Source organism: Eubalaena glacialis, chromosome 12 (assembly GCF_028564815.1).
Source record: "Eubalaena glacialis isolate mEubGla1 chromosome 12, mEubGla1.1.hap2.+ XY, whole genome shotgun sequence".
In the NCBI taxonomy this organism is placed as follows: Eukaryota; Metazoa; Chordata; class Mammalia; order Artiodactyla; family Balaenidae; genus Eubalaena; species Eubalaena glacialis.
The window spans coordinates 104,717,124-104,729,590 of record NC_083727.1 but is presented as its reverse complement, the minus strand read 5'-3'; the positions used below and the strand labels follow the sequence as shown (position 1 = coordinate 104,729,590).

The following is a 12,467-nucleotide window of genomic DNA, read 5'->3' as shown; positions in this document are numbered from 1 at the left end:
AGGCCAGCATTTGAAGGCAGTTAGCTGATTTTAAAGGTTACTGGTATTTCCCAACAAAATATAGTTGAGCATTGGTCATCTCCAAGTATTCAATGCCCCAGAAGCCAGAAAAGTCCAGTCCACATTGTAATACACTAATGATGAGTAGTTATAAGTCGTGTTTAGGTCCATCCATTCATTCCCGCTGCTTTACAGAGTGCCTTGATGAATAATCAGTCAGACTCTTCTTTCTAGTTAATGTTATCAGTTGGATATACTGGGGAGAAGCCTAATTATTGGTGAATTCAGCCAGATAGTTTCATGTATTAAAGACCTACGGCTTAGTCAATAATCCTGGGTTCAGAACTGAATTTCTATGGAATGAATTATGTCTCTAACCAAGGATGTGCTGGTCTGAACCACTTCGAGTGCTTTCCGTTACACACACCCTCTCTACACAATCCTATCAGTGGCCTCTGGGCTCGGAGTTATTTTTCTAGTAGCTGGTGATATCTTACACTAAGCCATCTACATTCTTCCATGTGCAAACATTATAGGTTTGCAGTTTTTTTCTTCAGAGGCAATGTGTGTGGTGTCAGTCCCTGTGCCTGGTAGATACTATTGTTATAGGATAGTGTAAGTGAGAGAAAGCCTTATGTAAGCCTTGGAGGTTTTTTATACACAATCAGCCAATTGTGCTTCTTCCTTTAAAAATAATTAAAGAAGCATGAATTTATTCATGAACAGCAGAGAAGAATTTATTCATGAACAGCATCTGTAGCAATATTTAAAATACATAAAGCATTAATGTACAGTTATGATAATAATAATCATCTCTTTCAGTTTTTGAGGGTCTTGTCCATTCCAGGGCCTGCCAGGCCATTGATGTCCTTTGTCACTAGTCCCCACGGCCACCGGTGGGCAGAACTGGAGGGAGAGGAGGCTCTCAGCTTGGAGGAGTCAGGGAAGGGATTCAGTCTCATCTTTCCCTTGGTCTGAATCTTTGCTCTCTGTACAGAGTACCACCTTCTCACACCAATCTGTTTTTACTTCTCGGCTTCATATACTCTGTCTCCAGCTTTCCAGTCTTTCCACATCAGTTAGACTTCACCAGTCTGCACTTTCCTCGTGTCCACCTGATTTCCTCTGGCTTCTCGTGGAGCTTAGAATGGCAAGTGTAAAACTTACCACTTTGAACCCTGGGAGCCCTTGATGAGTAGGTGCCCTTTTCTGTTCCCATACACTGAGCTGTTCTTGACTTGGAGACGCTCCACCAACAGTTCTATATACAAGAGCCCCTCTTTACTTTCCACGTGGCTTAAAGCAAAAAGGAAAAAAAAAAAAAAAAATCACAAAGCTTTGTCCTCTTCAGTGTGCTCCCTTCCGCGCGCATTTACTATTGTTTCATTTTGTAGTTATAATATCCTCATGCTCCTCCTTTAAAATAAATAAATTACAGTTTTATGAGCCCTGTTTATTTCCAGCAACTCCAAATAACAGGCTTAAGAAATAAATGGTATTTATTTAAAAATGGATATATTAGCATGCTTTCCTTTTTAAAGATTCGTGTATCTTTAATATTATATTTTCAAAGTAATGTCTAAGGAGTAAGTGGCTAAAGAAAATAAGCATCTGGTTCCAATTTGATCCATTTCTCACTAGGCCTTAACTGTTGTTTGATTATTCCAAGTCATAATCTTTTCTACTGAACTGACTAAACTATGCCAATGTAACTTATCCTGCTTGCTAAACTTACAGACAAAAATTCCTTTCTGAGGTTTCAGGCTGATTTCTCATTTATCCTGCAGGCTCTCCTCACTTGCCGGAAGCTTTCTCTTCTAATCAAGGAATGATTTTCTCTTTACAAACAGGGCTTTAATTTGTTCTTCTGTCTTTTTCTTTCTCCTCCTTACATCTAACCGTAAAGAAGTAATCTGCTTTCTGCTTAACAAATAAGAGCGACTGCATCATTTCAATTGCTACTAAATCTGATTTAAAATTGGAATATTATGGATTATTTCTTCAACTAAAGTTACTTGCAATTATCTCTCACCATAATTAGATGGAAGGGAGCTTTGATGATGGAATGAATACTAGGCTCAGAAACAAAGACCCGATTGCACACCCAGCCTTGTTACTAGCTTATAGCAGTGAGCAGAAGTTACTCAGCTTCTTTGAACCTCAGTTCCCCATTTATAATCCAGAGACAATTAAATTAGATATTTAATTCAAGTGGATTTTATAAAGATTTAATGAGATGCTGCCTGGCACTTAATTTCTTCACTGCATAGAAAACATATTAACATTTACTAAAGGGCTTATACAAACTATTAAAAAAATTAAGCCCCCTGTTGGTAGGTTAAAAAAAAGGATGTGAATTCACGATTAACCAAATTACAAGAAACAAACGTTTGGGAGAATGTTTATTAAACAAACGTTTGGGAGAATGTTATTAAACAAACGTTTGGGAGAATGTTTAAACTCATAGCAATTAAATAAATTCAAAGAGCATTGAGATGTCATTTCCTTTTATTAAATTAGTACTAATTTTTTTAAAAAAAGATAGGATGCTGGTGGCATTACCAGTTGGTGCAGCTCATTGGAAAAAATATGTATCAAATTAGATTAATACTCATACATTTCAATCTAATAATCCCATTTCTGGGACTCTATCCTAAGGGAATATTCTAAAAATTGAAAAAAATTATAAACACGATAGTAACTACTTCATTATTACTTTTGATATTAACAAACCTGGGAACAACTTAAATTTGTAATAGATTGTTATGATGGACTGTTTTGCAGCTATTAAAATAAGAATAAAGACTTACTGAGCAGCACCTAAAAATGTTTATGATATAAAAAATATGCACATGTGATAATCAGTATGAGAAAAATGCATCTTAAAACCATATGGAAATAGACCCACATAATAATAATGTTAGAGTATTTGGGGAAACAGGAAAAAATAATGCACTTAATTTCTTCACTGCATAAAAAACATATTAACATTTACTAAAGGGTTTATACAAACTATTAAAAAAATTAAGCCCCCTGTTCGTAGGTTAAAAAAAAAGGACGTGAATTCACAGCTAACCAAATTACAAGAAACAAACAAATGCTCTAACTCTGTTTTCCTCTTTCTCCAAATCTTTTGTAAGATACTGTTAATTTTAAGATTAAAATTAGAGTTTTAATCTAATGTATTCAGTCTGAAAAAAATATTTGTCCAGTGCCTCTTATGTGTCTGGGAAATTTGTTATAGCAATTCTGGGTTTTAAAAATGCCAGAATTTTTTCTCATTATTTACTCCATGGCAATCAAAAAGCAAAAAATAGTGCTTAGTGGACTATTTAGAATAAGTACTTCATATACAACCTAAGATTTCAGGTGCTGTTATGTGTAACCTAAGCATTTAATGCCAGACTGTCAGCCCAACCCGTGTTAAATATAACGGTGTTGTGTCTCACTGCAGCCGTCTGCTTCAGGACTCATTCCAAAATTAACTTACCAGCTTACTCAGGTCATTCCACTGAGGAAAATGGGATCACAGTGATATATTAACCATAACATCAGTGTGAACAAGACTTTGAATAATGCATCTCAGAATGACACTCTAGGTAACTGGATTGGAGTAAGCTAGACAAGGTCATTTGCAAAGTATTGTGGCATTATTTTAGTCGAAATTTTTAGTGAAGGAATTATAGAGTCACTCGTAGCTGTAAGAAGGAGTATGAAAGATCACTTGCACACGTTGCCCAGTTTCCCCCAATGGTAACATTTTACAGAACTATGGTTCTGGGGTATTGACATGGTACAGTCCTCCCATCTTACTCAGATTTCCCTGGTTGTATTTGTACTCCTTTGCGTGTGTGTGTGCAAGTGTGTGACGTTCTGTGTAATTGTATACGTGGGTCTGTTTGTGCATCCACCACAGTCAAGACGCTGAACAGTTCCGTTGGCACCAGGATCCCTCCTGTTGCCATTTTATAATCACACCCTCCCTCCTCTCCTCACCATCCCCAACCCCTGGTAACCACTACCTTGTCCTCTGTTTGTGAAATTTTGTCATTTCAAAAATGTTGTATAAATGGAACTTTACAGTACGTAACCTTTTGAGCCTGGCATAACTCCCTGGTGAATCTTCCAAGTTGTTGCATGTATCAACAATTCGCTGCTTGTTAGTGTTGAGTAGGCATCCACAGTATGGATGTACCACCCTTAAGCATTCATCTGGGCTGATTCCAGGTTTTGGCTCTTAAAATGATGCTGCCATGAACATTCATGTACAGCTGTTTGCGTGAACATAAAGTTTTCATTTCTCTGGGATAAAGGTCCAAGACTGCAGTTGCTGGGTCATACAGTAATTATGTACATGTTTAGTTTTTAAAGACTGCCAAACTGTTTTCTAGAATGTCTATCCTGTTTTATAGGCATACTCCAAGCAATGTATGGGAGATTTCTTCTTTACCAGCTTATTCTGAAGTCAAATTTGTGACAATTTTCTTTACCTGAACCAAATAAGTTTGCTGAAGATGCCCATGTTAAGTAGATTTAGAAAAGAAAACTATATCAGGGCATATCAGAAGCTCCCCCCTCCCCCCCCCAAAAAAATCATTCTCTCAACTCTTACTAGACTAGCTTTACACAGTGGGTCAGTTTGAGAGATTTGGCCCCTTCAGTCTCTAGATAGCTAACAAAAAGGACTCAGTCCTCCTTTTGTAGATGTTGGGCCCAATCTATATCAATATCAAGATACCGGTCTAGACATAATTTGTTTCTTTCTCCCTTGTTTTGACAATCTTGTTGTCGTCTAGAAAAAAAAAAATTTTTTTTAAAGGACTTTTGGATACCCTAGACCAGCGTCTTCACTTTGCAGTGGCCAGAAATGAAGGCACTGGATTAGGAGTTAGAAGAACTGTGTTTGAGTCGTTCCTCTAATTCTGTTAGCTATTCTTTGCCACTCCTCCTTCCCATTGCCTATGAAATTTATTTTCTGAGATTTTAAGCAGGAGAATGACATGATGAAGGTGGTACATTAGGAAAATTAATCTGGTAGCAGAGCAGCCAGTAGATTGAGAAGAAAAGGAAGATCTATTGTTACAAAACAAGAAGAGGCTTTCCAGTTCCAAAAAAAACTGTCAAAGAGAGTCTTGATGGAAGAACTTCATCAGTGCTTTTCCTGTTCAGTTCTTAATTATTTTTGAAGGCCATTAAAAGTACAGTAGGATACATACTTTTCCATCTGCAGTCAGCTTGCTTTGTTGAAGAATAGGCTCAGGACCCAGGAATTGTCCATGTGTCCAGCCCCATCTGGAGAGGAAGAGGCATCAGTCGTCTTTACCCCACTCACATCTCTGTCTTCTGGTACTTCACACGCTGCCCTCCGCTAGAAAACACAGCTTGTGCTTTGCTTCACTGGTTCCCGGTAGATGAAAATCACAAGCTTTTGATTGACCTGTAAATTATCCTAGTGCATCCATGGCCTAAATAAAGTACAAGGTAAGGGTTTAAATCCCCTTAAAGACACTGATCCTATTTGCTTTTTTCCCACTCTCTAAAGGCTTTTACAGAATTTGAGTTGGAAGGCCGCGCTGATGTTTCCTTGGTCTGGTATTTCTGTCCACATATAAGTGTGTGGACAGTGTCCACACACTCGTTGTCATTTTAGTGGGATAAGACCTCCTTCCTCATTGTATTGCTTGTCACATCTTTGGTCCTTTGTTCCATCCTTCCTCTTTGCTAGGAGTGCATTTAGCAAAGCCAGCATCTTTTGGTGGGAACAAAGTATATCCCACTCAGTGCCATGCCAGGTTTTATTGTCTCTCCTTGCCAACACACTATTCATAATTAGAGTAATAACTACCTTGTTCAGGCTACTGCTTCAGAAATCGCACTTCCTTTCATAACCCAAGAATGATCCTTTTTCTGCCAGCAGGCGTTAGGCGTCCGTCTTAGACTTATTCCAACCTATTAGAATCATCTCATGACTTGACTTTCTCCCCGACTCACGTGTTAATGCCACGAGGGAATGCCTTCTCACTGTGGTCTGTGACTGGACAGTCACAGCACATAGATGGTACTTAATCATTGAATGAATCGAATGAATGAAGACAGCCTGCCAGCCCAGAGAGAGGAAAATCTTATACTATTTATTCAGCACAAAGAGTGGAGTCCAGGTGTCATCAACACAGGCCTGATCGATGCTGAATTAGTGAGTTAGTAAATGGTTTGTACCCCAGTGGGATTTTTTTTTTTTTTTTTTTTTTTTATTTATTTTTGGCTGTGTTGGGTCTTCATTTCTGTGCGAGGGCTTTCTCTAGTTGTGGCAAGCGGGGGCCACGCTTCATCGCGGTGCGCGGGCCTCTCACTGTCGCGGCCTCTCCTGTTGCGGAGCACAGGCTCCAGACGCGCAGGCTCAGTAGTTGTGGCTCACGGGCCCAGTTGCTCCGCGGCATGTGGGATCTTCCCAGACCAGGGCTCGAACCCGTGTCCCCTGCATTGGCAGGCAGATTCTCAACCACTGCGCCACCAGGGAAGCCCCCAGTGGGATTTAAGACTCGAAATAAATAATATGCTTGAAAAGGTCATTTTCTTTTATTATTTTTATATTTACATTTATATTGTATATTTTATTTTGTAAATGAAGTTTGAGCCTAGAAACTGGATTTTGTAATATGAACTTTTTTTCCATGCCATAACATTTATTTCAGACATAACTTTGAACAGGAGCCGTACCTAGACAAAAATACATATTTAAGGAATAGTTTTAAATATTTATTTTTTTAAGTCTACAGTACCCTTTAAAAGGGACATTTGTGTATGCCTATGCTGCTTATTCTAAAGAGACTTTTCTAAAGCTCACAATTATTATGAAACTCACAGTTTCCAGTATTTTACAGTTTCATCTGTCTTGTTTAGTGCACCTCAAAGCATTTATGTAGGATTTTTTTTAATGCTAATTTTATCTTGTGCAGTCTGCCTTGACAGCATGTCTTTTTATTGATTGAAATTCCAGCTCTATGTTGAGAAATAGAATTTCATAGTATAATTTTGTTAACTAAGATAACAAGAACATTCAAAAGTGTTTAACATATTTACGCAATTGTACAGAAGCATTATAAACTGAACATTTGGTCAGCTATTACAGCAGCCTGGCCCTGTTCATGGTAGTTTAAGAAGATTGTTTTTAGATGGTGACTCAAAGCAGAGACATTATTTTTAGACATTTTCACTCTCTCTCCCCTTTTCCTTTCCCAAGTGTCCAAATTCAGGAGGAGAGAACAGGGAGAGTCAAATGTTACAGCCAACTCCAAAGAGTCCTGTCTTCCCTAGTTTCTAATAGTTATTTATACTTTTGTAACTATATATTCCAGGAATGTAACAATGGAACCTGAAGCTGTAGCTGTACTCATAGACTCTGCAAAGCTTTAAAACTTTTTACTTTGGGGAATAAAACTAAAAAGATGAAATACAGAGACTTTTCTCAGTGTAGTAGAACAAAATAAAATTATCCTCTCAAAATAAATGGCAGTTAGGGAAAGCAATTTTTCCTGTCATGGATGAAAGCTAGGGAACACAAAATCAACATTTGAAATATGTTAACTCACAGTGTTTTAAATAAAAAGAAGCTAAAATGCATTGTACAGTACCTGTTCCCAAGGATGATTGCAGTTTCTTGTTATTAAGTCCTGCAAAACACATAGTGTCCTTGGCAGGCGGCACTATAAAAACGAACGATGAAAAAAAAAAAGACAGGTCAAATTAAAATTTTTTTCTTTTTTGATGGGGACTCCATTTTGCATTATTTGTTTTAATGAGCTCAGCCTCATGTAGTTTTCTCCATCTTGTGTCCATATTCACAGGCATGCAAAAGAAAATACATCTTTCATATTTGAGACAATAATGAGGATTAAAAGTCCCCCAACCTGTGCAGTTTTATCTTGATCATCTATCTGTAAACTTACCAGGGGAAAAAGCATGGATTAGAAATCAAAATTTCTTCCTAAACCCATCATTGCCACTTACTAGCTTTGTATCCTGAGCAAGTCACTTCGTTTTTCTGAGCTTCTGTTTCTTCATTTGTAAAACAAAGTTTCAAATGCCTGCTTTACCTAAGTCACCAGACTGTGCTGAGGATGAAAAGAGTTAAAATAGGAAAGTGCTTTACAGGTTTCAGGTAGGTCCTGTTATAATTCCCATTTTGCAGACAAGGAAAGGCTGAGAGAGGTTAACAAGCTTGTCGAAGGTCACAGAGAGATCTAATTCTAAACTTCAGCATTTTTCAGCGCTGGCACTGTTAACGTTTTGAGGCTGCTAGTTCTTTCTTATGGGGAGCTGTCCTGCACATAATTGGATGTTAGGCAGCAATCCCTACCTCTCTACCCACTAGATGCCATTAGCATCCCCCAAGTTGTGCCAACCAAAAATATCTCCAGGGACTCCCCTGGCGGTCCAGTGGTTGGGACTCCGGGCTTCCACTTCAGGGGGCTTGGGTTCGATCCCTGGTCTGGGAACTAAGATCCCACATGCCGTGACAAAAAAAAAAAAAAAAAAAAAATCTCCAGATACTACCAAATGTCCCCTGGTGGGCGAAATTGTCCCAAGTAGAGAACCACTGGTCTGTATGGTTCCAGAGCCAAAGTTCTTAACCATTTTTATGATGACATTTATCATCATCAGTTATTCTAAGTAGTTCTTGGTTGGAATACTCCATGACACAGCAGTTTTCAGAATTAACAAAGAGATAACTGGTTTTTATCCATCGTCCTTGTGTCTCTGAGTATCAGCAGTGGTATTGGCATCTTGGGAATCTCCCTGTAAACTGTTCTTGAAGAAGCAGAATGTCCCGACAGGGCTACTAACCACCGTGAGCCAGAAGTCAGCCTCAGTGACCCCTAGGTCCCCTTCCCTGGGATTCTGTGATCATTCCCTAAAAGGCCCAGCTGGTCTGTCTTCAGCAGCCCCTTCTCGTCAGAATATTCATGGGCTTCTAATGTCTATCATCTGAGAGGCCAGGGAGAGAAACACAAGTATTTTCATAAGCATTATCTCATTTACTCTTCACAGTGAGCCCTTGAGGTTTGCATCAATCGTCCATAAGAAGGGGTGAGCTCACATCCTTCTACTCTCCTATCTCGTCCCCTCCGCATTCCATGTTTATATTTTGTTTAGGAATCTTAACCTCTCTTCTTTGCCTGCTCCTTCAACTTTGTTCTCATTGCAGAACTTGATGTAAAAACTCAGCGGGAAGTTGATATGGAAACTCAGCAGGGGCCTTTCTCACCAGCACGGTATGAAGAGTAACATCCTTCTGAATTACTCAACATAAAGCAGATGGCTTTTGCCCTGCACGACTCTTCACTTTTCCTATCCCCTTAACAGGGATCATTAAGTACATACCTCCTTCATCTGCGTTTGGGGACTTAAGTACCAAATGCCCAAGAGTAGAATGTTTTCCTTCTGCTGCTGTCTCTTTCCCCCCGAAAAAGGCCTGGGACGAGCTTTCTAACTGCCCCGTGTTTCTCCATCTTTATCTCTAACCTACATTCCACGCTCTTCCTGATGCTGGCACCTTCCCAATTTATTATCACCCCTGAACCCTGAACTAGAAATTTCTAAGTGTTTATGATTGACTTTATGATGTTTGTTTCTCCTTTAGCTAAAACTATTGAGAAATTCGATGCATTTGATCTGGACCTCATTAAATAGTCTGAAAATATTTTGTACCTAAGCCTGTATGAATTAAAATGTTTTAAAACAACCGAGTTTTAAGATAAATTGCTGCTGGCAAGCCCAATAAATATGATGCAATTGAAAGCACTGGCATGACCCGAAGAGAGACTGGTGTAATTACCAATCGTAATGAGAAACTGGAATTGCCCAGGAGTCTTCGGGATTTGGAATAATGCTCATGGAAGATCCAAAGCAGCCATTTGAACCAATGGGAAAGAGAACTGGATTACTTCACGGCAATACGACTTTAGTGTCAATTTAAACTTTTTTTTTTTTCCTTTAAAGTGCATGTGAATTGTTTTAACTACTGTATGGTTCATTAAAAAAGGAGTAATGGGCTCCTGCTGTGACATGGCAATGTCTGGCCCGACTAAGAGTCATTTTTCTTTGTAGACCAGTGAGCATCCTTACCGAGCAGACTTACCTGATTCAGGTTTGATGTGCACTCAGCCATTTCGTCACATTATATAAGGAAAGCACTGTGGGTTTTTCTTCCTTTTCCAGGTGGCCTTTTTGAAGATGTAACTGCGGGAGCCGACACATTCCTGTCCGCAGCACGGGGTGCACCGGCAGCCAGCAGTCGGCCCAGTGGGCAGCAATTACAGAGACAAGAACCCAGCTACAGAATGAGAACAGGGCATTGCAGTTTTGAGTTTACTTGCTTGCATAAATTCTCTAAGAGAAGAGTTAACTTGAAATCTTTGAAAAACCAAGGCTGTGAAGAAAGTCATAGTAGCAGGTTGAGAGATAAGTATAGAATTTACGTCTCTATTTCCCAGCGAGAGGAGTGTTCAAATATGTGCTGCGTCAGCACCACCTGGAGAGAGAGCTGGTGGAGACCCATCTGTCCTGTGCGGAATGCAGCAAGGGGCTTCGCTGGTGGAGTTCAATGTTAGCTGCTGCAAATCTTAGGACATAAACTTTCAGAGAACTTCGCAGGCTCGTATAAAAGCATTTTTTTAAAATAAAATATGGAATTTTGTATACCTTATTCAGAGGAGATGCTCAGTAAATAAATGTTTGTTGAAGGCATGATTATCAAATTAAAGGGTTTCCCATTTATGCAAACCTGTATGTGTTCCTTTTGTTCTTTATTTCCTTTACCAAATACTGCTTCAGATCAATAAATATACCTCACTGGCATCCTGTTACAGGGTTGTCTGAGTCCTTGTGTGCCAGAGCAGGTGACGAGGAAACCACTGAATGAGAATGACAGAGCTGGAGGGGGTCCTTCAAGGCATAGTCCCCGTTCCTAATTTTACAGAGAAGGTTTCAGACCTGCTGGTAATCACACAGTAGGAGCAACTCTGGGGCTGGAGCCAAGCAGATCCTCCCTGCCCACTCCTCAAGGGAGGACAGTCTCTGGATTTGCAGCTATATCTGCTTCTCGTCAAGCCTGTTTGTTACCAAACTCAGGTTTGGCTGCTCGCCGCTTGAAAGCCGCTACTCCAGGGATGAGTGTTGGTTGGAACGGAAAGGCTGCTTTATTCAGGAGGCCAGCAAGCTGGGGAGATGGCGCACTTGTGTCCAAAAACAAACTCCAAAGATTCTGCTCAACCATGAAAGTTTTTAAAGGGAGAATCATTTGGGGAGGGGGTCAGAGTCTTCATTTTCTCCTAGAGTGTGCAGACTTTCTTCCGATTGGCTGTTGGTGAGGTAACGGGGCGGTGCTCCAAGAATCTTGTGCTCAGCCTGAAGCTACCATCCTCCACTTGGATGGGGGGGGTCTTAGTTCCTGCAGAAGATATTGTTATGTATATCCCTTGAGAAGGAACCAGGACCCTGATTTCATCACTGCACTATTGTTTCTTGACTCATCCTTAGTGTCTGCATTCCTTCCCTTCTCGGATTAGCAACTGTTTGAATCTGCCCTTTGGAACTCAGGGAAGGTCTAGGAGGCTGAATGAAGCCTATTTCCTACAAACAAGAAATGGGAGACATGGAGAGGAATTGTACCCAGGAGGGTCCTCCTTTGTTTCATATTGGCATTAATCCTACCCCACGGACCACCTAATACCTCTTTACTCAAAAAGTTTTCTGTCCCCTGATTTCCTAACACCCTTAACATAGGGGTCACTGGCGTTGTGATTTAGTGAACCTTTCATGATTTCTTTTTCCGTGTAGTTTTAACCAAAACACAGGTCCTACCAGCAGAGCAGTGGTGTGTAACGCTCCTAATTCTGTGGCTGGTGAATGGACAGAGGAAGAAAACCCCTCTGTCTGATCCTGCAGGGTCATTTTATTAAGCACAGTTTGAAACATTAAAGTTCTTAGTATTATGTCCAAGACTCACAGCCATAAAGGAGAGTTGGTTTGACATCACTGAAGCTACTAAACTCCCAAACACCTTGCTGACTTTTGGTGCTTTAGATTTCTGTCTGTCAGTATAGAGCAGGGTTTTCAACCTCGGCACTATTTACATTTGGGGCCCGATAAGTCTTTGTTTTGGAGACTGTCCTGTGCTGCGGGGAGGAAAACCGTTTCTTCCTAAACCCTCCTAGGTTCAGTGGCTGGGGCTTGCAAATCAAGCTGACAAAAGACAGATTGACGACAGAAAAATAAAACCAGCTTAATTACATACATCTGCACAGAAGTTTCACAAAGACATGAGACTTTAGGAAGTGGCCAGATGATCGAAATTTATATACCATCTTAGAATAAACAAAGAAAAGGGAGTTTGCGGCTTCTGGGCAGGGGGAGGCAAGTTCTAGGAAGGTGAGGGGAGGAAATACGTGGTAAATAAGGGTTGTCTT

The 12,467-nt window shown here is 40.0% G+C and overlaps 1 protein-coding gene across 1 annotated transcript in view; it reads left to right on the top strand.

Annotated features, from left to right (window-relative positions):
- Window positions 1–10,660, top strand: part of UBE3D (ubiquitin protein ligase E3D) — a 148,230-nt gene extending 137,570 nt beyond the window's left edge. Inside the window, exon 10 of the mRNA XM_061207382.1 lies at window positions 10,219–10,660. Coding sequence (XP_061063365.1) covers window positions 10,219–10,239 — 21 coding nt within the window. The 3' untranslated portion in view covers window positions 10,240–10,660. The remainder of the gene's footprint in view (window positions 1–10,218) is intronic.
- The last annotated feature ends 1,807 nt before the right edge of the window (window positions 10,661–12,467 follow it).